Source organism: Monodelphis domestica, chromosome 3 (assembly GCF_027887165.1).
Source record: "Monodelphis domestica isolate mMonDom1 chromosome 3, mMonDom1.pri, whole genome shotgun sequence".
Taxonomy (NCBI): Eukaryota; Metazoa; Chordata; class Mammalia; order Didelphimorphia; family Didelphidae; genus Monodelphis; species Monodelphis domestica.
The window spans coordinates 77,062,800-77,089,977 of record NC_077229.1 but is presented as its reverse complement, the minus strand read 5'-3'; the positions used below and the strand labels follow the sequence as shown (position 1 = coordinate 77,089,977).

The following is a 27,178-nucleotide window of genomic DNA, read 5'->3' as shown; positions in this document are numbered from 1 at the left end:
AAAAGACAAAACAAACCCGCTTCGTTCTGTCCTAGAATCAATTCTAAGACAAGAGCGGCAGGAATTAGGCAACTGGGGTGAAGCGACTTGCCCAGGGTCACCCCGCTAGGCAGCGGCTCAGGCCACTGTTGAATGGAGGACCTCTTCCCAGCCGCTGGGCTACCTAGCTCATTATTCCTGTAACTACCTCCCTGGTCCTACATTTGAGTAAGCGAGAAGTGCCGGGCTTACGGGCGGGGATAAAGGCTTTGGTGCCCCCGGCCAGGCTGGAGAATGTATTCCAAATGAGCGAAGGGTTCAGGGACAGACTTACGCATGTGCATGGATTTCCCCCTTCCGGGTGGCCCCGCCCCCGGTGCTCGAATGCCGAACCTGAAGGCCAGAACCCCGGCCCAGCCGGTTTATCTCTTCCCCTTAGGTGACCGGTACCCGTATGTATTCCCCTGCCCCGCCCCTTCCTCCGCGCAGCCTCCATCCAGCCCGCCCTTCTTTCTGCAGCCCCAGGTGGCGGCCCCTCCCCCATGCCTCGCGGGGCTCTAAGGATTCCAGCTCGCAGCGGAGGAGCCTTTGTTCTTCCTGCCCTCCCTCCGGATTTCCGTTCTTCTCCATGTTGCCACACTCGGCGTCTTTACACCGACGTTTGGTCGGGCCACTTTCCCCCGCCCCCCGCCCAGATCTTCGGGAGATCCTCGTTGCCCAGAACTCCTGGCTTTCCACCTTTGGGTCCGCCCACCTTCCCGGCCTCGTTCCACGCTATCTCCGCAGAGGCCGCTAGGGGGCGCAGTGGCGTCAGAAGACCTGAGTTCATTCGCGCCTTCTACCTGGACAAGTCATTTTATAGCTCTCCGCCTGTTTCCCCATGCGTAAAATGGGACTAAAAATAGTGCCTTCCTCTCAGGGTGCTTGTGAGGTCATCGAAGGCGCCTGATACATGCTCGCCCCTCCCTTCCATGCACCTGCTCCCCACACGCCCCTATACTGGGCTCTGACCTTTGCCCTCTCCTACCCCTGCAGCCCCCTGCGGGCCTGGACTGAGGGAGAACCTCCCCACCTTTTGGATTCTGACCCCTCAAACCTTACCTCCAGAAGGCCGTCTGTGCAGTTAAGGTATTGCGTTGTCGACAGCTCTACAGTTGTCCTTGCATAGGGAAATAGGGAAGGTGTCAATAAATGTTGAAGAAATGAGAGATTGGCCTGCCGAGTGTCTGATAAACCCAGAGACCCCCCTCACTGGCCTCCCACAGATACTAGGTGCAGACCAGCCCTTCCCCCTTCAATGAGCACCTGACATCATAAATAAAGGAAGAAGGAAAATGTTCCCTTTCAGGCCTCTGGATGGGACAGTCCTCAGCCAGACAGTGCCCAGCCAGGGTGGCAGAAGAGGCACTGGGCAATTTTGATAATAAAAAATGTGATTAGAAAGGGAGAGGCAGGTGGGGCAGCCGGGTAGCTCAGTGGAAAGAGTTCCAGGCCTAGAGATGGGAGGTCCTGGGTTCAAATGTGGCCTCAGACACTTCCCAGCTGTGTGACCCTGGGCAAGTCACTTGACCCCCATTGCCTAGCCCTGACTGCTCTTCTGCCTTGGAACCAATACACAGTCCTGATTCCAAGACGGAAGGTAAGGGTTTAAAAAAAAAAGAAAGGGAGAGGCAGACTTTTCTAAGTGTATAATGCCCAACATATATAGGAAATGGATTTAAAATCATGAGAATATAAACAGTTTCCAGCTGAAAAATGGTCAGTGGATATGAAGCTCATTTTCAGAGAATGAAATCCAGGCTATCTGCAGCCATGTGAAAGCATGTTCTAAATCACCAATAGTTAGAGAAATGCAAATAAAAGAAAGCCTGGGGTCCTGCGGGAGACGTCCTTTATGAACTGATGCAGAGTGATGTAAGCAGATCCAGGAGAATAATCTATACAGTAACAACACGGTAAAGACAAACTACTTTGGAAGGCTAGAGAACTCTGACTAATACAATGACCAAACAGAATTATTTGTATTTCAATAATAAGAACATTAAATAATATTAAATTTAAAAACAAATTAATATATAATGCTTAATAATTAAAATAAGAAGGAAAGGACCGTAACAGCTCTTCTTCCCTTAGAAATAATCCTAATAAAATGAATGTTTCTTTTTTTAAAAATCCTCCCCTACTTATTTCCCTCCTTAAATGTACTGTCAGCCTGAGTAGAGAAAGGAACAATAGTGTTCAGCTCTCTGCTACCATTGAACAAGGGGCTTACTACACCACTCACCCCTTATACATGCTGTAAGTATAATCCAGTTCCCCTAAGGAACTGAAAGAGAAAGGTGTAGGAATTCTGTGCTAAGAAATGCCTTGAGGGAAGAGAGCAAAAGTGAAATGAAAAGACTTCTGCCTTTGCAGGCCTCAGGAGGAAGCCATCCTTAAATTGTCTCTCCTTGGTCTGTTTTCCTGGTCAGTTGTTTTGGGCAACTAACCAATCGTTTGAATTTCATTCTGATACTTTTATTTTGTCCTAATATTTATTTTCTTTTCTTTTTTTTTAAATTTTATTAAAACCCTTACCTTCCATCTTGGAGTCAATACTGTGTATTGGCTCCAAGGCAAAAGAGTGGTAAGGGCTAGGCAATGGGGGTCAAGTGACTTTCCCAGGGTCACACAACTGGGAAGTGTCTGAGACCAGATTTGAACCTAGGACCTCCTGTCTCTAGGCCTGGCTCTCAATCCACTGAGCCACCCAGCTGCCCCCTTGTCCTAATATTTCTTATGGACTCACAAAGCCACTGAGTTCCATTTGGGTCATTCTAACTTTCTAATTTGATGTATTCAAAGATAATTCTAATTTTGGTCCATTCTAAGTCTTGGGGGAGTCTGCTGCTTTGAGTTAAGATTTTTTGCCTTCTGGTTCTAAGTGATTTATTCTCCTTTCAGTTTTTTCTCCCATTGCTATTAGTTCACTTATAATTTCCTTTTTAAAAAATCTCTTGCTTCATTTCTTCCAGATACTCTTGTAGACCTCATGACCAGGCCATCCCCCGCCCCCTTGAGGCTATGCATATAGTTGTTAAGGAATTAATCTTTTTTTATGGGCTAATCTCATGGGTGTCTTTCAATTCTTAATATTCCTTGATGATGTTTGGTGTATTTTTCTATTTACTTCTGTCAACCTCAGTCCCTCATTTGGGACTTTATTCCGGGACCCTTCCAAACTCTTGAATAGGGTGGTAGGGCTATATTTGCTCCTGACCTCGGTTTCCTGGAATATTCCCACTGGTTTACAGTTCCCTAGTTGTATTGGGCTTCAGATTTCTGACCTGTTTCTGGGACCCCAGTCCGAGTTCCACAATCTTCTGGTTCCTGCCACTGCAGGCTTCTGGTCTCTGGAATTATCCCCATGCTGGGTTCTGCTTTGAGCTCCCATCCTCCTAGAAGCTTCCACAATCAGGGGGGGTGCTGTGGGTTTTCTGCCCCCCACCCACCCCAGGGTCCCCCATTACAGGTTTCTTGCTTGGTCATCAGAGCTCATTCTGGTTTCCCCAGTGGGAACCTTTCTACGAGACCCCATGACTTTCTGACTCTGAAGGAACTTATTGCTTTGGACTTCCTGATTGTTATTTGATCTGATGCCCTTCTGAGATCACTGCTGGAGTGTGTGCAGGAAAGCTATGTGCCTCCCTGACATTCCACACTGCCATTTTCATGGAAGTCCTTTGGTGCCCCTTCTGGGCTGAGGGTCAGTGCTGGTAACTGGCAGAGGCCTACTTGCTGTGCTGTCATGATTCTGCAGATAGTTTGGTTTCCCAAAATCGGTAGTTCCGTAGCCTCAAAAGGAGAATATTTATCTTAAAAAGATGAACTTTTGTGGCAGTAGATAGCTGGGGACTGGAAATAGCAAAGTGCTGTGATATTTCTCGAGTCGGCCCTACCCAGTCTTCATTTGTAGAAAACACTGAGAATACGAAGAGAAAAAATCAAGATTCGTCTACCTTCAGAGAGCTTATATGCTAGAGGAGGGCATACCATGTAACACCTAAGCATGTATAAGACTGTTTTAGGAGGGGAGCACACAAACAGCTAAAGGAATTACAAAAGGTTCCAGGAGCAGGAGATTCCTGGAGTGAACCTGGAAGAAGGCTGGGAGGCCACCCTAGACATGGAAGATTGTCCATGTAAAAGTGTGGAGATGGGAAACTGAAAGTCAAGACTGAAGAACAGCAAAATAAGCCCATTTAACACCAATGGAGAGTGTGCACGGAGAGTAATGGGAAATAAATCTGGGTCAGCAGCTGGAGCCAGACTGTCAGCGGGAGCATGGGGACTTTATCCTAGAGAGGAAGACTGCTTGAACAGGGGAGTGACGGGGTCAGGCCCAAGTTCTTGAAAGATTGACAGCTGAGGAGAAGAGGAATTGCTCCAGTCAGGCCTTCTCTCCCACAATGCCCAGCTCATATTTATTCCTGAGTATTCTGAGAGAGACATGGACAGGAAGAGAGAGACAAGAGAGGAGAGATAGAAGGAGGAGAAGAAGAGAAAGAGACAGAGAGTAAGAGATGCAGAAATATGACAAGAGAAACAAAGAGAGAAAGAGGAGGGGAAGAAAGGAGAAAGGAAGATTGCATTCCTAAGGGTGATGCTCCCCAGTCATCCTTTATACTTTTTCTCCTCCTTGCTTGGTGCCTGCCAAGGCCAGCTAGGCTTAGAGGTTTAGTCTGTGGCAAAGCTAACTGATCTGTTGAGCAATCAGCCCAAGGTGCCTACTGGTGCCTTCAGTAGAGGAATCTTTGTGGAAATGGGCCTGGCCTGGCCCAGTAGAGGCCATCATGCCTATTTCTGAAGCATTTTAAGGTTTGCAAGGCATTTTCTCCTCAGTAACCCAGGGAAGTTGGTACAAGTGAGATTATTATCCTTAATTCAATTTCACAAACATGAGGTGCTCACTTACCCTGGATAAAGCCCTTTGGTATTCAGAGACAAAAGGAAGCTCCAAAAAATTCAAAGAGATCTTTTGATTCCAAATCCCATTTTACCATACCTCTTCTCCCACATTTCTCTGGGACCTGTGATCTGGGCCTCAGTTTTCCTATCTGTAACAGGAAAGAACTGCATTGGGCGGCTTCTCAGTCTCTGCCCACAACAATATTCTGTGGCTTATGTTCTACTGTTATTTCTAAATAGGGGGTAGCCTCCAGCAAATTCCTCCTCCTGTGTCCCCCCTCACCCAAGGCACAAAGGAAACCTTCAGAGGCCATTATGGAGCCTTGATGATGGCCTGCAGGTCTGACTAGACTGAAAATCAGGCTCAGGGAATTCTCCAGCACTACAAACCCCGTGCTGACATGCAGCAGCTAGGATGGGAAGTTATGGGCTTGACTAGGCCCCGCAGGCCTCCCTCTGCCTATTGCCTGGCACACAGCCCCTCATTCCTCTCTACTGACACTCCCTCGTCCAGTTGGACAGAGAAGGAGATAAGCTAGTGTCTTTCCTCCAGCCTACAACAGCTGCCTCCTCGTCAGAGGACCTGGGGGACCCTGATGTCAGTCTCTTCACTCCCCCTCCCAGGGGGAGCACTGTGCTTGCCGTGGCCTGAGGGGATTGGTCAGGATTTGTCCCAGCTGAGGTGACCATCTGTTGCTGTCCTTCACCAGTCCTGCCCTAGGAGCAGACTGAGAAGAGAGACTCAACCCCCAAGGCTAGCTACTGGAGCAACCCCACTCATTGCCCCCAGGTAAGGGTGGGCCTTTGTTGCTTTCTGATCCTCCAAACTCCCCAGTGGAAAAACGTGGGCAGTGCTTCTTTCACCCCAGCCCCTGATTCTGGTGGCTTGGGCATGCCCAGGCTTGGCTGGGTTTCCTGCCATCCAGGCCCTACAACTGTAATGGACAGACTTGGGGTTATTTCGGGAGGTGCAGCCCTGAGAAGCTTGCGTTTCCAGTCCTTCTCATTGGCTTATTGGACGTTTCAGGTTAAAAGGATCCTATCCATGCTTGTGGGTAGGGGGAGGAGTCCTTCCAGGTGTCCCTTCTTTCAGAACTAATTCATCTGGTCCGGGCAGGGGCACTAGAGAGGAAGTTCTGTGAGTCTTCCCTTTTCCCTTAAGGCATTGCCTGAAAGGTGACAGTCGGGATTATTATCTCCAGGGTCTCTATAGTTTGGCCTCCAGTAAGCCCCTCATGCTCTCTGGGCCTCAATCCCCTTCTCAGTAAAACCAAAGGATTGGGTTATTCTAGCTCCAAAGTCCCTTCTAGCTCTGGCATTGGGTAAACTCTTAGTGTCCTGCAAAGGAGGGGACCTGGCATCTTTCCTTGACTCTGCTACTGATTTATTGTTGGACTTTTGGTAAGTCTGTTCTCTGAGACTCAGTTTCCTTACCTATAAAATGTGTAGGTGACTCCTGAGGTAGTGGTTCTGTCATGTCCCTTTCAGCTTTTGACATCCTCTCTCCTAAGGTCCCTCTGGACTATTAGGATTGAATCCCCAAGTTAGGTTAAAGCCAGTTTTTTAGACAGCATTTCTGGGCAGAGAACCCAAGACCTCAGGATTTAGAGTTGAAAGGAATCTGAAAAATCATCTTATTCCACCTCCTCATTGACAGAAGAGAAAATACAAGTTAAGTGACTTGCCCAAGGTCACACATATAGTGGGTCATGTCAGCGTCAGGGGTGAGGCTCAGTTCCCCTGTCTGCAGCCAGTAATTTTGCTTCTCAAGTCAGGCCAGCGTAGAGGTTATTTCTATGAGTTTTCTTCTCAGAATCAAGGCCCCTTCAGTTTCCTGCTTAAGGCCACCAAGACCTTGCCCTTTCCCCACCACCCATCTCCCACCATCCCTTAGTTGGCAGGTTCCTGAACTGGGCCAGGAAGAGCCACTGTAACAAGCAGGATGCTCAAACAATGAAGGTTATGGAGGGAGCTCTCTATCACTCTTCAGGGAGGAGTCCCTTGGGACAACTCCAGTGGCCCCTTCCAGCATGAACATGCTCCCCTCTTTTCACTTGAACCAAGACTAAGAGAACTAAGGCCCTTCCCCACCCCAGGGCACCTGCCAGGGTCTCTCCACCCCTCCTTCTCCCTGGTAAAGGGGAGCAACTGATAGACACTAGAGGCAACCTGGCTACGGGACAAGTGGAGAGGCGCGGGCCCAGGAGGAAGCCGAGGGAGCGAGTGAGTGAAGCTTTGGAGGTGGACAAGGGCTCAAGAGGGATTCTGTCGCCACTGTGTGTGTTGGGGGAACGGGGGCCGTGGGGGGAGGAGCACAGGGGGCAGCTCCCGGGCACCCGGATGGCAGGCTCTGGGAAGGACTGGGAGCCTGGGACCCAGCATGTTGGCATGGAACATCTCCAAGGCCATCTGGTTGAGCTCCTCATTTTACAGAGGGGAAGTCCCTTGCCCCAGTCACAAGTTGGGGATGTGGGCTAGGGCCTGGGCTCTTCTCGCTCCTTCCTGTAGTGTCTCACCTCCACAGACGTGAGGGAACTCGCCCTAGTGCCTGGCAGAACCCTTTCTAGAGCTCTTAGCCTGTAGTTCATCTCAGCTCTTCTGTCTTCTCTTCTTTCCTTTTGCTTGGTTTACCACTAGAATCTCAAGAAAGAACAATAATAATGATAAAGCATCGAGGTTAACTCGATACTTTCCATGTATTTGGGGGGTTGATCCCCAACAACTAGAAGTGCCACCATTATAATACTCACTTCAGAGCTAAGGAAACCAAGGTTAAGTGACTTGTCCAAGATCACCCAGCTACAAAAAGCAGAATTCACACTCGGAAATTCCTGGCTAAAGAGCCATCGTTCCACCAGCTGCTCCTGCTTTGGTGCCACCGCAGCGCTGCCCCCAGTAATGTCTGTCTCAGGGCAGCCAGTTGGAGACTTCAGATGGTGTCTGGAGCTGTGAGGCCACAGAGGAGGGGGCAGTATCCCACACTCAGACGGCTCCCATATTTCCTTTGATTCTAATTAAGAAACTGGTAGGGGAAAGAGGGGGAGAGGGGTGCAGCTGTGTGTCTCAGTGAATGGAGAGCCAGGCCTAGAGACAAGAGGTCCTGGGTTCAAATTTGACCTCTCAAGACACTTCCTAGCTGTGTGACCCTGGGCAAGTCACTTAACCCCCACTTAACCATTCTTCTGCCTTCAAACCAATACACAGTATTGATTCTTAAGACAGAAGGTGAGAGTTTAAAAAAAGGAGAAAGAAAGAAAGAAACTGGCAGGGGGCAGCTAGGTGACTCGGGGGATGGAGAGGTAGGCCTGGAGCTGGGAGGATTTGGGTTCAAATCTGGCCTCAGATACTTCCTAGCTATATGACCCTGGGCAAGTCACGGAGCTCCCACTGCCTCGCTCTTACCTCTCTTCTGGCTTAGAATGGATACTAAGACAGAAGGGAAGGGGTTTAAAAAAAGAAAGACACTGGCAGAGACGCCCCCCAAAAGGGGAAGTGTCCAAAGATCCTTAGACCCAAGGCCTGGACCCAGGTGTAGGCCTCAGCGCAGAGGTCTTAGGGGCTCAGGCATCACAGATTTGGGGGTGTCTTGGGCTCCTGCCTCTGGAGTGGGGGCACCGTGGGGCACTGGAGCTTGGCTCTGGCCGATGTGGCCGTGCCGAGCTGCCCCCTGTGGTCTCTGTGCTCTCGCAGTTTGGCCTTTGGCTGACACTCCTGGGTGGGAGCCTCGGCCTAGGGGCCCTCACCCGTGGTGTCATCTCCGGCAGGGCCTTTTCCCTTCCCAGCCTCAGATCTCCTCATCTGTCAAATGGGAATAGCAGGGCCAGGGAGGTCGGTAGGACAGGAATCGTCTCGGCCTGTCATTCTAGGCCAAAATGTAAGAGCCTCCCATGTGGAGTCGAAAGAGGCCCAAGAGAACACGTGACCTCCTTCACCCATTTTAGAGGCCATAGTGCAGCCCAGGGGGAAGGGATTAGCCCCAGGGCCCAGGGTTTGGGGCTCCCAGCCTCCTATTCTCCCCTCTACGCCTGCTCGGGAGACGGGGGCAGGGGGGTCTGGGTCCTGGTGGCCTGCTCCAGCCTGCAGGGGCTGAGCCGAGCCTGGGGAGACAAGAACTGCCCCAGCCCACGGCGGCGGAGGGCTGGTGGCCCGCTGGTGGCCCGCTGGTCTCTGTACTGGGCAAGGGACGTGTTAGCTGCCCCATCCCAGCCCTTCCCCTTGCAGGGACTGAGGTGGGGAGGCCATGGTGTCAGGCCCTAGAATGCTGGCTCCGAAGGGGCCTTCAAGGCCTTTGAATCTAGCACTTATGTTTTTTAAAAAATGCTGCATTTAGGGGGGCAGTAAGGTGGCTCAGTGGATGGAGAGCCAGGCCTAGAGGTCCTGGGTTCAAATCTGACCTCAGACACTTCCCAGCTGTGTGACCCTGGGCAAGTCACTGAACCCCCATTGCCCAGCCCTTACTGAAATTCTGCCTTGGAACCAGTACTGAACACGGATGCTAAGATGGAAGATGAGGGTTTAAAAACAAAAATATCCCCCCCTTCCCCGTTTACAGCCAACTTTTCTTTCAGGAAGGGGTCTGTGTGAGAAGCGTGTGATGCCCCTCTGAGCCACACATTCCTGCTTTGTGAGGAGCCTGGCCTCAACATGGCCACCGGAGACCTCGAGGTGCCGGACAGGGGTCTGGGCTGCCCCGAGGCCATGGAGGAGCTGGCCATGTTGATGGAGAAATCCAGGAAGCAATCGCAGGAGGAGAAGGCCAAAGGTACCGACACTTGTGAACGGCTGGTACTTTGTATACAAGTCACTTCCCTGAAATGCTTGTTAGTGAAGCCATATTCTGAGCTCTCTGCTAAGGGGAACCAGGCCCCAATCTTCCTTCATCAGGGATGCTGGAGTCTCTGAGAATAACGCAGTGGAGGGAGGAACTGGAGAGGCCCTGAGAAGCCACCGAGTGCATCAATCTGCCCCTCTCCTTTTTCATGGCATTAGCTTGTTTAATGTGTTAACACTTACCGCGATGAGACGTTTACGTTTACAGTTTCCTCCGCTTATCTCCAACATTGTTCAGAATTAGGATTTCCCCCACCCTTCTTCTTAAACACGGCATTTTGTCTTTTCAGTTACTTTAGTTTAATCTTGTTTTAAAGCAGCTTCACAAGGCTCCCCCCTTCCTCCTCCACTTGTACCCCTTTCCTTAGTTTTAGAGTTTTGCTTATCTCATTAGTTCCTTTTTCTTTCTTCCTTTTATTGTTACCTAATTTTTCCCTTCCCCTCAGTTAAGTAGTGAAGAAAAAACCTTCTTCCGCCTATTTCAGCTTGCCGTGTTCATTAATGTTTACATTTTTCATTTTCTGTGCCTTTTTGTGAAAAAGATTTCTCCCCCTCATTTCCTGCATTATTTCTCTTACCTTCCTATCTCTTCTTTGATTCATCTCAAAGCTCTTTTATTTGCTAATCTTTAGTCTCTACATTTCTCATGGATGTAAAGCTTCTAAGCATACCTCTTTGCTCTCTTTTAGACGATTTCTGTACTCTACCTAGTAGATCTTGCCCTCATGGGATTCCCTTTTTCCTATTGCATTTCACTCTAGAAATACCAACTCCTGCAGGTGTTAGGGACAATCTGGCCACATGGTAGACAAGTCCTCCCTGTCCCTGAATGTGTAGTTCATTATTAACAAGTTTTGTCATTTTTTTCCCTTCCCAGTTGCTATGAAATCTCCACTCTAGGTCCATGGCTTCCTGCACCTTTGGGTGTCAGTGATTCCCTTTCTCCTAAGGCAGGATAAATGGTGCTTAAATACCTGCAGTTTGAGTTACGAGTCTGCAATTAAACCCAGATCATACCCATTCTAAGATCCCTGTATAGATAGACTCTCTCTTTCTCCATGATGGACTTCATCACTGGTACCCTATCCCCTTCCTGAAACAAGATTTCTCCCTTTCTTTCTCTGTTTTGATCCTTCCCATTTCCTTCTTACCTGTTCACCTGTAGATTATCCTGATTATTTCCCCTTCATTGTTAACCTCCAATCAATGTATTTCACATGTTCTCTCTCTTATTTCTCCCCTTTCCCCTTTTATGTATGCTCCCATTCTTTTTTTTTTTTAAACCCTTACCTTATACTGTGTATTGGCTCCAAGGCAGAAGAGTGGTAAGGGCTAGGCAATGGCGGTCAAGTGACTTGCCCAGGGTCACACAGCTGGGAAGTGTCTGGGGTCAGATTTGAACCCAGGACCTCCCTTCTCTAGGCCTGGCTCTCAATCCATTGAGCTACCCAGCTGCCCCCTGCATGCTCCCATTCTAAATGTAAGTCCACAGAAATGTTGATTCACTTGCAGGCAGGGCATTGGGAAGTTGAGTCTCTAATGTTTTAGGCCTGTTTCTCCACCATCACTTCTTTTTGACTTCTGCTTTCACCCTCATTTCTTCTTATACTTTGTTAGAAATCTCTTTCTATTATCTTTCTATTGTCTATTCCCTTTTTCCTACTGCATTTCACTCTAGAAATACCAACTCCTGAAGGTGTTAGGGACAATCTGGCCACATGGTAGACATGTTCTCCTGTCTCCTAGTTGCAGTGTTTGTTGACCTTTCTTGTGTTTCTGACATCTGGAGTTTTTTGAAGAGCAAGTAATTTGTTCAGATCTGGTTTTCTCTGTAGGAGAGCTTCAAATGTCTTTTTTTTTTTTAATTTAACACACTTCTTTTTTCATTAATGCTTAGGCTTAGGTATGCTGTTCTGGGTTGCATCCTGAGCTCCTTTGCCCTTCAGAGCACATTATTCCATTCTCTCTTGAAGTTTCTGGTGGGTACCAAGTAGTCTTGTGTGTTTCAGATTTCCTATATTTGAAAGCCTTTCTCCTGATTGCTTGCAGAATTTCTCAGTGGTTTATTTAACAACTATGGGATATGGAGTTTGTAGCATGGGTTTTGTTTTGGCTTATTTTTTTCCTGTAGATGATCTGTAGATTCTTTCAGGGGGCGCTGTGTTTTCTCAGGGCGGTTTTCACGTATTATTTTTTTCTTGCATCAAAGCATTCAGGGTTTTTTTTTTTTTAAACTCATTGTGTTCTTCTGGGTAATCTCAGATCCTTAAGCTATCTTGTAATTCAGGTCAGGACATTTGGCTTGTCTGGAATCATGTTTCCTTTTAATGTTCTTGCTTTTTTGCCTTTCTTCTTCTTCAGGATTGTTCTTCACTTCTGTTTCATTGCGTTACCAATCTGTTATTCTCTCATTGTGTTTCTTTGGTATGACGACAGATTCCAGGTTTTCTATTCTGCCATTTATTTCTTCTGTGCCAGCCTTAGATTCTGCTTTCACAGTTCTTGTTTCTCTTTTAAACCGTTTGGGAACATCCTGGTGGGGTTCCATGCTTTCTTGGAAAGATGCTCTGCCTCACCGTGTATCTATTCATTTTCCTTTGTCTCAGAATATTTTTTCATATATGCCTAATCTCTTTTACCTGGTTTGGAGGCCGTATTCCTTTCTTTTATTATTTTTTTCTCTATTGGTTTGTTCTAATTAGGCTCAAGATCTTTAACTGAATTTTCTCCCACCTGAGATCTTGGTAATTTTAGCCTTTTCCCCTAAATATTCCTCTATTACTCACTTTCTGACTCCTTTTCCTTTGAGTTTTTCCTGGAGGTTGGACCTCAAAGCCATCTCAACCCCTGCCTCTGCCTCTGTCTGTCTGACTTCTGGGGGACAGAACTCTGCTTCAGGCAGGCTGGGGGACCCACGCCTGCTCTGACATCCTGTCCCCAATCTCTGCCGAAGCCCCTGGTCTCTGTGCAGCCCGACCAGCTGGTGGTGGGCAGGGGCAGATGGCGCATGAGGGTCAGGGTGTAGCCTTTCTGATGCTAGTTCATTGGGTTTTTCCCTTGATCAGGTTCATGATGTCCTAAACTATGGGAGCAGCTGGAATTGCTTTGTCTCCTGAGTGATCATTCCTACTTTAGAGAGGTTTGAGAAGTTGTGGGGTTCAGAGGCCTCCACTTGAGCCATCTGGCTGCAGAGGACTCGCCATTCAAGGCCCAGACGCATTCGAGCTTTTCATCTCGCTTCTCTTTGTCCCTGGCGTCAGGCCCTTGTGGGGTTTTGTTGGTCCTCGAACTGTGCATGGAGAAAAAGGAGAGGATGGGGCAGGGAGCAGAGGTGTGCAGGCTGGAGGTGGCCAGCTCCGCTCCGGCCTGGACGGTAGCCTCGCTCCGCAGCATCCTTGCCTCAGTTTACCTAGCTCTGTGTCTTCCCTAGGTGGCGAGATGGCAGAAAGGAGTGAAGAGGTGAGCAGCCAGGCCCAGGTAAGGAGGGCCCAGAAAGGGCTTCTGGCAGAGAAGAAGACAGAAGCCTCGCTGTACTGGCTTATGTTCAGTGTTTAAAGCCCCGGAATAGAGATGCCCAGGCTGGGGAGACCCGGAGGGACCACAAAGGATGACAGCTGTAAGGCGAGCTGTCTGGCCTCTCAAGCCCAGGCTGGGCCCCCACCCGCCCAGCAAAGGTGTCTGCAGCTCAGCCAGGGAGGATGGGGAAAGCCCCGGCCGGGTCAGAGCACCCCAGCATCTCACAAAGGCCCCTGACTGGCTCGTGCCCCTCCCCAGCTGACAGCTTCCCTGTTGCCTCCCTTAACTCCGTCCTTCAAGGCCCTCACTGCCGGCTCCAGATAAACTTTCCAGATTCATTCTCATGACTCCCCTTGACCCAGATGAGCCAAACTCATGTGCTTATGTCTATGTGGAGGGAGTGAACTATAGTGAAAACACACTGAATTTAGAGTCCTGGGAGCTGAATTCAAATCCTGTCTGTACTCCCTAAGGAACTCTAGAACACTGGGCAAGTCTCTTCCCTTCTTTAGGATGTTTCCCTGTTGCAAGAATGAAAAAGCATTACCCTTAGCACGAGGAGAGGTGGGTGGGAGAGGCGTGGAAGCTAGCCACAGACTCAAGAAAGCCCTACGTTCAAATCTGGCCTCTGACACAGTCTCTCAAGGCCCCAGGGCAGCTCCCCAATTGCCACATTTGCCAGGGAGGGCCAGTCCACACCGGAAGCGGGAGTTTCCTCCCCACGAGGTCCCTGTCCCCCCCCCCCAAAATTGTAGAACTGGATAAAAAAGAAGAAAAAGCGGCAGCCAGGTGGCTCAGTGGATAGAGCACTGGGCCTGCAGTCTGGAGCACCTGGGTTCAAACCTGGCCTCAGCCACTTCCTAGCTGTGTGACCCTGGGCAAGTCACTTCCCCCCAATTGCCTAGCCCTTACCTCTCTTCTGCCTTAGAATTCATACTAAGACAGACGGTAAGGGTTTAAAAAAAAGAAGAAAAGCGTTCCATGCTGGCCTTCCCAGGATGACTCGGCGACCTTGGGCTCATCCCTTTCCCAGGGCCCCAGTTTCCCCATCCATCATGGAGGGGAGCTGCCCCCAAATGGGACAGACGCCCGGGAGGATGGGCCTTCCCTCAGGGGCGTCTGGGCAGAGGATGGAGGGCGCTGGGGGCTGGCCAAGGGGCCAGCTCAGGTCTGCCAGCTCTAAAGCCCCATTCTGGGACCCCCCTGGGCCTGGCTCAGCCCTGGCTCCAGCCTTGTGGGGCTTCCCTAAGGATGGGAGGAGGAAGAGAGGGTGCTGGGAAGTTCCTGGGAGCAAGAGGGAGGCCCCATCCAGCTGCAGGAACACCCTCCTGGGGGTGCACTAAGCGGGCAAGACACCCCCGGGACTGTGCCACTCTGGGTCCCAGGCGCGAGGCCCCAAGTCCCAGCCTGGGCCCTATCGAGGCCAGGCAGGCAGCAAGGCCCCAGGCAGACCCAGCCTCTAGGGTTGTGGTCGGGCCCCTCAGTTTCCTCACCTCTAAAATGGAGATGACAGATCCTGGAGTGGAAGGATCAAGCCCCAGGCGGCCTCCTGGGCCCCTTTGCTCCCCACCCGGCAGCCCCATTCTCCCGCTTTTCGACTTGCTTGTGTGTCTTGAGGGTGGGGTGTTGTCCCCCCCCCCCCCCCCCCCGTGGCACTTGGATGCGCCTTCCTGGGCCCTCAGCAGCCTTCCTCCGGCTTCTCCCCCCGCCCAGGGGCCGGACGAGGACGGGCAGAGCCGAGCGCCCCAGCAGGCCCCGGATGGCATCAGGCCCTCCAAGGCGAAGGCGGAGCAGGGAGGCCCCGGGAAGGCGGCCACAGGTGAGAGCCCCACAGACGGGGGACGAGGGACGGATTGCCTCCCTGGGCTGGGAGTCAGGGAGGCGTCCCCGTTTGTAAGATGTTGGCCTCGGGGGTCTCTGAGACCTTTTCCGACGCCCGCTTCGTTGGCTCTCCAGCTCCTAAGAGCGCCCCCACTCGGAAGAAAAGCAAGGCCCAGGCCCAGCCCCCTGGAAAGCCACAGCTGCGGCCCGGGCCGCTGAGCGACGAGCTGCCCTGGGGAGAGATCACCCTCAACAAGTGCCTGGCGCTGGCCTCCGTCGTGGCCGTCCTGAGCATGGCCTTCCAGGTGTTCCAGGGTAAGCGCTCTGGGCCGGCCTCCTTCCTGAGCCCAAGTCTTGGCCCAGAGTCCCAGGATGCCTGAGGGAGGAGAACCCCGGCCTGGAGCCGTCGGGTGGGGGGGCTCCTGGGGGTGGAGCCGCTTCCCTGGAATTGTCCGTGAGCCCGAGGGTGAGGGGACCCTGGTGAGGTCTTCTGCCCTCAGGACGCCCACCACTTCCTGGCGGATCCCCTCCCCCCACGTCCTGGGCTGGTCCAATGAGCCCGCCCAAGCATTGCACTCTCCTCAGATGTCATCGATGGCGACGAGGAGGGCCCTGAGGCTGCCCCTGCGCTGTGGGCCTGGCCAGGCAGCGGTGCCCCCAAGGACGGGGGTCCCACACCGGTAAGGAGCTGGAGGAGAGGCTGGCACAGGGTCCCCCCTTCCCTAGCTCAAGGACTTCGGGAATCCCCTCATCCTCCTGGGGCCCCTCTGTGGCCTCTGAGCCGCTGCTGAGGGCTTCTGGGCCTTCATCCAGGCCCTGTCCCCTGGCTGCTGCTGACCTCTCCCCCACTCCACCCCGGGCCACCCTCCCGGGCCCTTTGAACCCCAGCTGAGCCATTGGCTGAGGCCAGGCCTTTGTTCTTCCAACAGCCCAAGCCCAGGGACGGGGCCAAGACACCGGCCCCACCTGCGGGGCCCAAGCCCCCTGCCAAGGAGAGCCCCGGGGCCTTCCGGCTCGGGGAGGCCCCTCCAAAAGAGCTGGAGCCAGAGGCCCCGGAGGAGGAGAAGGCGGGCCCTGCCAGGGCCCCGGAAGTGGCCGCCCTGCCCGAGGACCCTGGGCTGGGCCCCGGAGCGGAGAGGCCCGAGAGGCCATCCTGGGCCGGAAGCAAGAAGGGCTCCCGGGAGGAGAGAGCCGAGCCTCCCCGACGGGACCGCAAAGAGGGAGGCCGCCGGCCGCGGCCGCCCAGAGAAGGGGCCGAGGAGGCTCCGCGCCGGCCCTGGGAGCGGGAGCACAAGCACCACCGGGGCAGGTGGGAGGACTCCAAGAAGCCCCCCCGGGAGGGAGCCAGGAACAAGAGAGAGGAGCAGCGCAGGCAGGAGGACAGGGCCAGGTTCTTCCCCAAACAGAAGTACCGGGAGGGCAAGCGCAGGGACTGAGGAGCCCCCCCCCCCCCTCCCCGGAGGCCCTGGTGCCACGCCTAGCCCTGACAGTCACTACCTGTGTGACTCAAGCATGTCTAAGCTCTCTCTGGGCCTCAGTTTCTCCTTGTGGAAAGTGAGGTCTGATGTCCCGGATACCTTTGTGACAAGGGGGTGGAGGCTGCCTGGCATGGATTGCCATGAAGGTCTGAGGAGCGCCCGGCCTTTCCAGGAGGGCCATCGAGCTGTCCCCCAGGCCCGGCCACCTTGGCGAGGGAGGCGTCCTCGATTCCAGCCTTCGTCCCTCCCCCCGGGCCCCCCAGTTTATTAAAGCGAACGTCTGAAAAGAAACGCCATGCTTCAGATTTATTGTGGCGGCTCGGCACCCAGGTACATGGGCGTCGCAGACCTCTGTGGCGCCTGAGCCGAGCCCTGAGGCCGCTTCCTGCTCCTCCCTGGGCCGTGGCCTGGAACACGAGCATGTGGGGGAGAAGGAAGGATGTGTCGCCGGCCTCAAGGGAGGCTCTGGGGCGCCTCAGAGCCACTTGTGTGATGGGGGAGGAAGGAGAGGCTGGGTGGGCGAGGGAAGGAGGCACGCTGGAGGCTGCTCTCCTGCTGCTGGCCTCTGCCTGGGCTCCTCCCCTTCTCCCGGCTTTATCAGAGGATGCTGCAGTTGGTCAGAATAAATATGGCTCCCGGACCGGAGCTTCTCTGGGTGCCCGAGCTGGGCTGGATCATTCCTGGGCCCAGGGATCCTGTCTGGGTGCTGGCCTGACCCGCTCTGTGCCCAGGCCCACGTCCCTCCAGCGACGGCAGCACCCCCGCCATGCCCTGCCCCTCCACCAGGGCCTCCCCTTCCCTGTGGGGCCTGGGAAGGGGAGAAGTCCTGGCTGTCCATCCCAGGAGGCCGGCAGGGAGCCGGACGGATGGTGGCGAGGGGCAGTCAGGCACATGGAGGCAGGGAGGGGAAGGCCACTGGCCAGAGCGAAGTCGAGGTCGAGGTTGGGGCAGGGCCGCGGAGGCCGCTGCTCCACGTCGGGCTGCCGGGCTTCGCTGCCCGGGGCTCGGCGGCCGCCGGACACCAGGACGGGGCCCTACCGGCAGCCGCACTCTGTAGCGACCATGTTGGGCATGAGGCGGGCACTGAGGCCCTCTTCCGAGAGGCTGATGAGAGTCTTCCCGGCGTAGGCCGTGGGCACGCAGCAGGGCGGCCGGCCCAGCGGCTCGCCCCTCTCCTGCATCTTCAGCAGCAGCACCACGTGGTTGTTGTAGTTGGGGCTCCGGTCGGACTGGGGCCAGTGGCAGGGGCCCTGGCAGTTGTTGGCCATGTAAGTCTCGGGGATGAGGACGGACTTCTCGGCCCGCAGGTCCACACTCAGCTCCTGCAGCCGGCACGGACCGTCCCCTCCGAGCCTGGCGCTGCGGAGGGCCCGGGAAGTCTTCCTCCGCTCTCGCCACTCGGCCTTCAGGCTCTGCAGGGCCTTCAGGAGCAGCAGGGCCCGGAGTGGGCTGGCCGGGGCCTCGGCCGGCTCTCCGCTGCTGTTGGTAGGCGCCGGGCAGAAGGCCAGGAGCTGGCGGAGGAGCTCTGCGTGGGGTTGCAAAGCGGGCATCTTCAGCAGCTCCTTTGCCACAGCCTGCAGCTTGCCTGCTAGGCGCTGGGCCGGACCCTCCTGAGCCTGCCACCATCCCGCTAGGCCGTCCAGCAGGGCCGGGCTGCCCGCCGGAAACAGGAGCAGCAGAGGATCCTCCGACTCCACCAGCTGCTCCAGGGTGGCAGGGTCAGAGAGATTGAAAACCTGATGCGGGAGGGCCTCCAGGGCCTCGGGGTCCAAGGCCAGCCGCAGCGGCCCGGGGCTGGGAGGAGGGCCCAGGACTCTGCGGACCAGGAGGGTCAGGGTCTCCAGGAAGGGGTCTGTGGGGCCCGCTGGGGCGGCTTCCGTGGCCGCCGGCTGGGAGGATGGCCTGCGGGCGAGGAAAAGCCTGAGGCGGGGGAGTCTGCTCTCTAGCTCTGGGACTAGGCCTAGACTAGGGACGAAACACCCCACCTCCCTTCCCAGGGCTCTCCGCTGCCCTGCACACCTGGGCAATGGGTACGGCGCCGTATCCAGCCGGCCCTCCGCCGGGAGAGGCCCGGGTTTGGGCTTTGCTCCCAAGCTGTGCCCCTGTAGCAAGAGTAGGACTGGAGTCATCCTCGTGTAGCACTTGTGGTCCAGGCCGAAGAGCAAGGCCTGGAGTTCCGGAGTGGCCAGAGAGGGGCCTGCGGCAGCATGTGGAGATACAGCGAGGGGTCAGGCCACGCTAGAGACCCGTCCCCTCCCCGGGGCCCTCTGGGTCCCCCCCCCCAAGGGGCCAAGCGCCTCCCGGACCCAGCCCAGGGCCCCCTGGGATCCTGGCCCTCCATACCAGATCCACCCTGGGGCCGCAAAGCGAGGGACAGCCCATCGCCGCCGGCCGTCCTGTCCACAGCCAGGACCAGGTAGCGGGTGTCCAAGGAGAGACAGAGGCTCTGCAGAGACAGGGGACATGCAGGAGAGGAGGTGCCCGGCCTACCCCGCTGACCCCCCCGCCCACCCTGGCCAGGCCGCCTGGCCCTGGAAGGTCCCAGCCCCACTGGAGCAGCCACTTCCTGGGCTCTTCCAAACCGGCGTGTTCCGCTTTTGGTCAGCCCGACCTCCCCCGAGATGCTGGCCCCCCATTCCATCCTCTGTAACCCGGTGTGGATGAACCCCAGTCCTGGGGGATGCCAAGGCCCCTCTTCCTTCGGGCCAGGCCTAGTCCTCCAGCCCAGGTTCTCTCTCCAGTGTTTCTTCTGGAGAAGGAAGCTCGGCTCGGCTGACGTGAAAACACTTCCGGTCCTTAGTGAGCATCTCAGCGGCGGCCTCCTTCCCTGGGGTTACCTGCTGAGGGGGCAGCCCGGCTCCGGTGACCCAGAACTGCTGCTGCCCAGGCTGGACTCCGCCAGTCCCCGGCCCAGGATACAGCACCAGGAGGGCCAGCTCCGGGGCACCTGCTCCTCGCAGCAGCGATGGGGGCTCCTGGAACCACAGGCTCAGCTCCGGCTCCCAGGTCACTGTGGGACGGGCAGGCGTGAGGGGGGGCTCCCAGCAGGGAGAGGCAGGGGGCCTGGGGCTGCCCCCCTCCTGGCCTCGGCTCCCTCATCTGTAAAAGGAGGGGGTCGGCCCTCCTGGGTCCCTTTGGCTCTACACCTCAAACTGCAGCCTCTACCCTGGGGAGAATCCAGATTTTAACTGGAGTTTCCTCTTGCCTTACACCTGGGAGGATGGCGGGATAGCAGAGCTGATTCTAGGCCAGAAGGGCTGGCTCAGTGGCTTCCTTTGACAGACAAGGCCCGGGAGGGTCCGCAGGGACCACCAGAGAACCGGAACTCAAACCCACTTTCCTCATTATCCCACCTTAGCCCCGGCTGGTCCTTCCTAACGGCTCCCGGCATGGTCAGGAAGGGACCCATTTCTCCTATTTTATAGCTGGGGAAAGGGGCCAGGATTGGAGAAGGCGCTCAGTCGACCACCAAGGGAGACCCAGGAGAGGCGGATGGGGGCCAGGGAAGAGGAGCCCGGCCTCAGGTTGTCCTGGACAAAGGCGAGGCGGGCAGCTTCCTGGGCAGGCTGCCTGCTGTGCCGCCCGCTGGGCTGGGAGCCCAGCCCTCGCTCCAGCCATTCCTGCCGGCCCACTCCTCGTTCCCCACCGAAGGCCTGGTAAATCTCTTCTAAATCCCAGTCTTAGAACCTCGGCGATGCCTCAGCGCTGTCATAGACCTTCAATAAAGTCCTAATCCGGAGGCTCTGGGGCTGGACATCACCTCGTCTCGTCTCCTTCTCTTGTCACAAAAGATGAAACGGGCCCGGCCAGGGGCAGAGCCGTGGCGAGCTCCGATTGCAGACCTCCAGCCCTCTGTGGCTGCGAGAACCAAATGAGATGCTACCACCCTGGGGGGCCCCTCTGGGTGTGCCTCTTTCCAGGATGCCAGCAGCCTGGACCATGCCCTTCACGAGGGCCTCGGGGCACGGTGCTTTGCAGAAGAGGCGGCCTGGGGATGGCTCCCGCCGCCCCGAGGAAGCTTGCCAGCCTTTCCCCAAAGGGGCATACCTACCTTCTTCCAGGTGCAGAACCACGAGACTCCACCCGCCTGGCTCCACCAGCCATGCCCCCAGGCGCTGCAGAGAAAGGTGAGCGCCCCCTGGGCCTCCGGGCGGGCAGATCCCAAAGGTGGCCAGGCCTTGACGGTCCCAGCGGGCCTGTCTCAGGGCTTCCACAAAGCCCCTCTCATAAGCACTCAAGGCCCCCACCACCTGAAGGGGGCCTGTGGCCCCATCTTCACCCCGACCTACTTTAACCCAGCACACTGGGTTTTTGAGGCCCCCCAGGGGCCAAGGATGGGGCTTAGGCCCGGTCCATCCGTCAGAGGTGTCATTGTTCTGGGGCAACAAGAGCCAAGGGAGGTGGACCTCACTCACGCGGCCCTTTTGGCTTGTTAAAGATGCGGTTCCTTCCTGAGGATTGGCCCCGACTGAATCGGGAAGGCCCGACTCGGCCACCCTCTCCCTCCTGTGGCTCTTGGGCAGAGGCGCTAGGAGTCTGGGGTTGGCATCTGCTCGCCCCCTCTTCTCGGGGGGCTCTTCTCTCGGCACAGCAAGCATCCCTGGCAGGAACAGGAGCAAAACCAGAAGGGAGCCCTTCATCTTGGGCCGGCTGTGGCTGAGCCTTGGGCTATCTGGGGCTTTTATGAGATGAAGGTGGCAGAAAAGCCTTTGCAGACTGTTTGTGAGGGAGGGAAGGACGACTATCTCTTCCCGATGGAGGCGACCTTGAACGGACAATGCTGCGCACACCCTTCAAGACCCTGGGAGACCGGCCGTCTGAGTGAGGGGAGGCCTTTTCAAAGGGCTTTCTGTTCTATTTTTGTGCTGGGTATCTCGCTTCTTAGAAGTGATATACATTTCAGGCTGTTGACCAGATTTGTCAAAATGCTGTCCTTGACTGGTTTTGTAAAAAAAGCGAGTGGGAATCTGAGCGGGGAGTGCACTGGGAAGCCAGGCCCGGGAACAAACAGGGTGGGGAGGAGGCAGCTGCACCAAGGCACAGGGCCCATGTAGGAAAGGCGGGCGGGGGGTGAAGTCGGGCCTCTGGGAAACTCTGCTGGGGACGCGGAAGCCACTAGCTAGAAGCTTTGCTTTGTCACGCAGGCCATTAGCCTTTTTTCAGAACAAAATCCCGTCTCCTGGGGATGGCAATGGGAACCAAAGGGCTGAAGGGACCTCCAAGACAACCTGGAGAGTCCTGGTTCGGAGGCCCAAGGCCCAGGGGTCGCCTCTGGACCAAGGGAAGGCCGCGTATTGTCCCCGGCCCTCGGGGTCCTCATGGTGCAGTGACGTGACGTGGGGCTCCTTCCAGCTGCAGATGTCAGGCATCGAGCGGTAACTCTTGACGCTCTGTGCCAGGGACTAGGCTAGGGAGCAGATAGAGAAAGGAAGGCAAAGGCAAGGCCTCTCGGCTCAGAAGCTCCTACGGTATGAGGGAGACGAGCTCCACGTCCTTCCATACAAGAGGACTATAGTAGAAAGGGGAGGGAGGGGCCAGGGAAAGGCCTCCTGTGGAAGTAGGATCTGAGGGATCTATGCAGAAGCCGGGAGGCTGGGAGCCTCCTTATCACTTGCCCGGGGTCACGTAGTGGCGGGGATCCAAGATGGGATCTGAACTTGGGTCCCGTGATAGCCAAGCCAGTGCCCAGCCCTGCCTCATGGCTCAGGATTGCCTCGGGAAGCCAGAAATCCCAGCAGCCCGACTAGGCAGTTCACGGCTAAGCAGGGATCCCAGATAAAGTGGGCAATAAGAATGCTGATGAGAACGGTCTAGACCACGACAACTAAATGTACACATTTGACAATAAAAGACAATGAGAAAGATGCAAGCTCGAGCTCTGTGAACCCAACATTACTGGACAGAGCAGAGGGAGAAAGTGTTTGCTTTGGGCAGCTGGACTGGGGGGGCGAGAGCAGCTCCCCGAGTGCTGGCTCTGCATGGGTGCCACATCTTCACCAGCGAGGGTGTAGGTGGTCAGTACATCTAACTGCTAAAGTATAATATATAAACTGTACATTTGATCATTTTTTAAAAAATAAAACACTTATCTCTGGGTTTGGCTCTCAATCCCCTGAGCGACCCAGCCGCCCCCATATTTGATCATTTTAAAAATGTTAGTGCTGAAAAGGATCTTAAAGGCTTCCACTTACAGAGGAAAATGGAGTCCACGAAGGCCAATGATATGGTAATAAAGAGAAGAAACTCAGAAACCTTTATGTGCAGAAACAAATTCAACACCCCTAAGACTTGGTGGGATGGGATCAGAACATGGCGTCTCTTACTGAAAAGAACTAGATTTCAAAGGGGAGGGTTTAAGATTATGTATTGGTGAGAGGAGAAATGAAACAAATCTGGATAACAGATACACACACAGTATACATTATACAGAAGCAAGCACAGTAACCTAGTATTTGATAAACTCAAAGATCCTAGCTATTAGGACAAAAACTCACCATCCGACAAAAAATATGGGTAAAACTGTAAAGTGGTTTGGCAAAAACTAGGTATGGACCAACATCTTATACTATATACCAAGATAAGCTCAAAATTAGGTGAAATCAAAAGCAAATTGATGGAACCTGGAAGACATCACCTGTCAGTTCTGTGGCTAGGGGAAGAGTTCATTACCAAACAAGACAAATTCACAGGAGGTAAAATGGATAAATTTAGAAGAATAAGGCATTCTCTAATGGATAAACTTTCAAAGGCTATGAATATGAACAGGCAGTTCTCAAAGGAAGAAATAAAAACTATCAATAGCTATATAAAAAATTCTCTATTGCTAAGAGAAATGCAAATTAAAACAACTCAGAGGTACCATCAGATTGGCTCAGATCACAAAAAAGGAAAATGACACATACTAGAAGTGATATGGAAACAGGCATAATACATTTTTTTTTAAACCCTTACCTTCCATCTTGGAATCAATACTGTGTATTGGCTCCAAGGCAGAAGAGTGGTAAGGGTAGGCAATGGGGGTCAAGTGACTTGCCCAGGGTCACACAGCTGGGAGGTGTCTGAGGTCACATTTGAACCCTGTACCTCCTGTCTCTAGGCCTGACTCTCAATCCACCAAGCCCCCAGCTGTCCCTAATGCATTCTTCCAATTTGGAACTGTGCCCAAAAGCTATTAAACTGGGCATTCTCTATGACCTAATTTCTCTCCCCCAAAGAGATCAAAGAAAGTGGGAAAGGACCTACATGTACAAGAATATTTCCAGCAGCTTTTTGTGGTGGCAAACTGGAAACTGAAGGGGTGCCCATCAATCAGGGAATGACTGAACAAGCTGTGCAAGGTAAATGTAATATTGTGCTAATAGAAATGATGAAGGGAATTTGAGGAATCTAGGAAAACAATTTATACAGTAATAACACTGAAGTGATCTAGGAACTCTAATCAACAACAATCCACTATAATCCCAAAGGACTAATGAAAAAAACCTCCTGGCAGCAAGATATATGGGGAACTGAGTCAAATTTACAGGGAAAAAAAGCTACTCCCCAAATGCGTAAGGGTAAAAAGGCATAAATGGGCAGTTTTCAGAAACCAAAGCTATCAATTGCCATATGTACTTTCCTCAAATTAAAACAACTCTGAAGTACCACCTCACCCTTGTCAGACTGGCTCAGATCACAAAAAAGGAAAATGATAAATGTTGGAAGAGATATGGGAAAACAGGTACATTAATGTACTCTTCACAACTGGTGAAGCTGCAAACTAGAGCAACCATTCTGGAACACTATCTGAAAGTAGGCCCAAAAGGCTATTAAAACTGGGCATACCCTTTCACCCAGTAATTTCTCTACTAGGTCTATACTCTAAAGAATCAAAAGAAAATGGGAAAGGTCCCATAAGTGTGAGAATATTTATAACAGCTCTTTTTGTGTTGGCAAAGGATTAGAAACTGAGGGAATGCCCATTAATTGGGAAATGGCTAAATTGTGGTAAATGAATACTACTACTGTGCCCTAAAAAAAAAAATTATTAAAGGGACAGTTTCCAAAAAACCTGGTAAGACACCTATGAATGGACATAAAGTGAGCAGAGGGCAAATGACCACTCTCATTGAACTTGTAACAGGGTCAAGAAGATGAAATCTGGGTGATCTGTCATGTACTCTAGGTGTTACATCAGATTTCAAAGAATTGAGGGAAAGGATTAGGATTCAATGATATTTCAAGAAGAAATTACCTCAAAAGAGACAGGCAGCTCTCAAGCATGAAATTCTAAAGACTAGAAGAAATAGGTCCAGCAGGGATGAATAATAATGATGGCTATAATATTTATATACCCTTTACTTTGTGCAAGGCATTGTGCTAAAAGTTTTACAATAATTACCTCATCTAATCCTCACAACCCTAGGAGGGAGGTGCTATAATTATCCCCATTTCACAGATGAAGAAACTGAGGCCAACAGAGGTTGGGTGGCTTGCTTGGGGTCACCCAGTTATTAAGTGTCTGAGGTTGAATTTGAATTCAGGTCTTCCTGACTCAAGGCCCAATACTCTATCCATTACACCACCTCACTATCCCATTAATAAATTTGAGATGTTTAAAGTTACTGAGACATGAAGGGAGCTCGGTCAGTCAGCAAATCAACCATTACATCCTAGAGTACTGAAAGCCAGGCAGATGTGGGAGCTGAGTCAGTGCCGATAATCTTAATAAAATCCTGGGGAATGATAAGTACAGTAGCAAATTGTCTTATTTTCAAGAGGCCCAAATCTACAAACTTGATTTTTACTCCAGCTAAGACTCTAGAGCATATTAGGAAAATGGTTTCTAAGGAGATTATTAACGACCAACAGAGCTTCACTAAAATAGGCTGTGTTCCTAAGATACGGGTTTTGTTTTGGCTATTTTTTTTAAACTGGGGGGGGGGGTTGGGAGGGAAAGAGGGACTAGTGATAGCGATATAAAAAAGAGGAAATGAGAGAGTACCATCGCAGCATTTTAAAAAGTGCATCAAAGAGAACAGGAAGAGGTTAGAAGGCGACAAATTTAAGCAGAACAGCTTTGAAACTAATGTGTTGAATTTATTATGTAATTTTGAGAAGAAATTCAAGCTTATGGAAGGGAGATTGATGCCTTCACAGTTCTCTTTTTCTGTTCCTGTATGTAGGTGGAAATGGTTTTATTTGCTGATTTGGGGCAAGCTTAGAATAACAAAAGTTGTTAGTTGTTTAGAGTTGTTTTTCAGACTAACCTCATTTCCATGTGCTATATACATAGCACACTTAGATTTCAGCAAAACATTTGAAGAAGTCACTCAAGCTATCTCCCCAGACAAGATGGAAAGGTATGGGGCTCAAACGACAGTATACATGCTAAATGATACTATGGCTGAAGGCTTACCTAGCACACTTGAAAAATGGACAGATGACACAAAATTGGCAGGGCTTAGTAACATGTTGGATGAGAATCAGGATCCAAAAAGATCTGAATGGATCAAGACGATGAACCAATTTGATTTGAGACTGAGTTTCGGTACAACTGGGTTCACCAAAATTTAATAGGAACAAGGATGAAAGACAAATTTTACATTTGGGCTGGGAAAAAAAATCCATTTCCCAAATGCAGCCTGGGTGAAGATGTGTGGGCAGAACGAGGGCAATAATGTTGCTGGCAGGTAGTTAAGCTCGCTCCAAGAAAAAATAGTTCAACAAGTCCTCGAGCGAAGGAGGCTGCCACCAGTGGGAAAAGTTTCTTATTAGGAGTCTCCAAGCAGAGGCTCTGCAACTACTTCCTTGAGTGTTACAGAAACTATGAGAGAATATTCTAAAAGGGATTCTGGCTAGCGAGCTCTGAAGTCCCTTCCAAGTCCTGATTCTATTTAGGTCACATAGGAAGCCAGTGAGAGAGCTGGAACCAGAATCTGGTTTCCATCCAATATCATCCTCTATGTGTATCTATCTTGCTTTCCTAACTAATTTCTTTCCAGCAGGGGTTGCCCCCTCCTGTCTTTCCTCTATCATAGGTAGGCAATGTTCTTTGTAAAGAACTGGCCACCCATGTAGAATTGCAGAGCTAGGCCTTTGAAGTCTAGGCCTCATGGAGGGCTGTGCAATTTGTGGTAGGTGGTGGGGGGCAGGAATTGGGAAGGGGGCCGCCGCACTATGTCATCTCTATAGCAGGTTACCTGAGCACACATTTGTGAAAACACCTGCCTGGGGCTGGGGCCAGGGCCAAGTGTGTCGAATGGATGCATGACTTTGGCTTCATTAGAACCAAGCTCAAATTGAGTTAAGAGGTCAGACGATGCGACAGGAATATAAAGTGACTTAAAACTGCCCTCACAAAGTATTCACAATATATATCCTGGCCAGGGCCCTCATTAGACGTTTTCAGAGACACAGACCCCTCCTTCCCTTGACTTTAAGGTTCAAAAACACCCCCAAGCTGGGAACTGATGCCTATTAAATCTCATATTCAGACCAGGGGTGACAAACTCAACTCTAGGGTTCATGGGGAGAAGTGGATATAGAGCATAATTCTGGGAAGATCTCGGTCATATTTGGTAAATACAGTTCAAGAGTGGAAGGAACTCTGGCCACGTCTTGGCAAC

The 27,178-nt window shown here is 52.6% G+C and overlaps 2 protein-coding genes across 7 annotated transcripts in view; one reads left to right on the top strand and one right to left on the bottom strand.

The window, feature by feature from the left end:
• JSRP1 (junctional sarcoplasmic reticulum protein 1) overlaps positions 1-16,862 on the top strand; it is an 81,959-nt gene extending 65,097 nt beyond the window's left edge. For 2 of the 5 annotated variants that reach the window (XM_056822208.1, XM_056822209.1), the window contains exons 2-8: positions 5,551-5,716; positions 9,495-9,688; positions 13,187-13,233; positions 14,986-15,091; positions 15,229-15,408; positions 15,679-15,773; positions 16,023-16,862. In XM_056822208.1, coding sequence (XP_056678186.1) covers positions 9,571-9,688; positions 13,187-13,233; positions 14,986-15,091; positions 15,229-15,408; positions 15,679-15,773; positions 16,023-16,529 — 1,053 coding nt within the window. In that variant the 5' untranslated portion in view covers positions 5,551-5,716; positions 9,495-9,570 and the 3' untranslated portion in view covers positions 16,530-16,862. The remainder of the gene's footprint in view (positions 1-5,550; positions 5,717-9,494; positions 9,689-13,186; positions 13,234-14,985; positions 15,092-15,228; positions 15,409-15,678; positions 15,774-16,022) is intronic. The other 3 variants (XM_056822210.1, XM_056822211.1, XM_056822212.1) reach the window with 2 other exon arrangements.
• Positions 16,853-26,918, bottom strand: AMH (anti-Mullerian hormone). 2 transcript variants are annotated; one of them, XM_056822207.1, is made up of 5 exons: positions 20,623-26,918; positions 19,409-19,581; positions 18,915-19,017; positions 18,591-18,768; positions 16,853-18,096 (listed from the first exon to the last, which is right to left on the bottom strand). In XM_056822207.1, exons 1-5 carry the CDS (start codon positions 21,209-21,211, stop codon positions 17,169-17,171), a joined length of 1,971 nt encoding a protein of 656 aa, XP_056678185.1. In that variant the 5' UTR covers positions 21,212-26,918; the 3' UTR covers positions 16,853-17,168. The 2 variants fall into 2 exon arrangements, with proteins under 2 accessions (XP_056678185.1, XP_007489460.2); XM_007489398.2 differs by having other exon boundaries at positions 17,456-18,473.
• Between the last annotated feature and the right edge of the window lie 260 nt (positions 26,919-27,178).

Bases quoted from the DNA above. Each gene is read 5' to 3' on its own strand.
- AMH (XM_056822207.1), bottom strand. From the start codon at position 21,211: ATGAAGGGCTCCCTTCTGGTTTTGCTCCTGTTCCTGCCAGGGATGCTT. The intron at 18,769-18,914 runs GTATGGAGGGCC...ATGCTGCCGCAG, and splicing joins GCGGCCCCAGGGTGGATCTG to GCCCCTCTCTGGCCACTCCG. The intron at 18,097-18,590 runs GTGTGCAGGGCA...AACCCCACGCAG, and splicing joins GCGCCGTACCCATTGCCCAG to AGCTCCTCCGCCAGCTCCTG.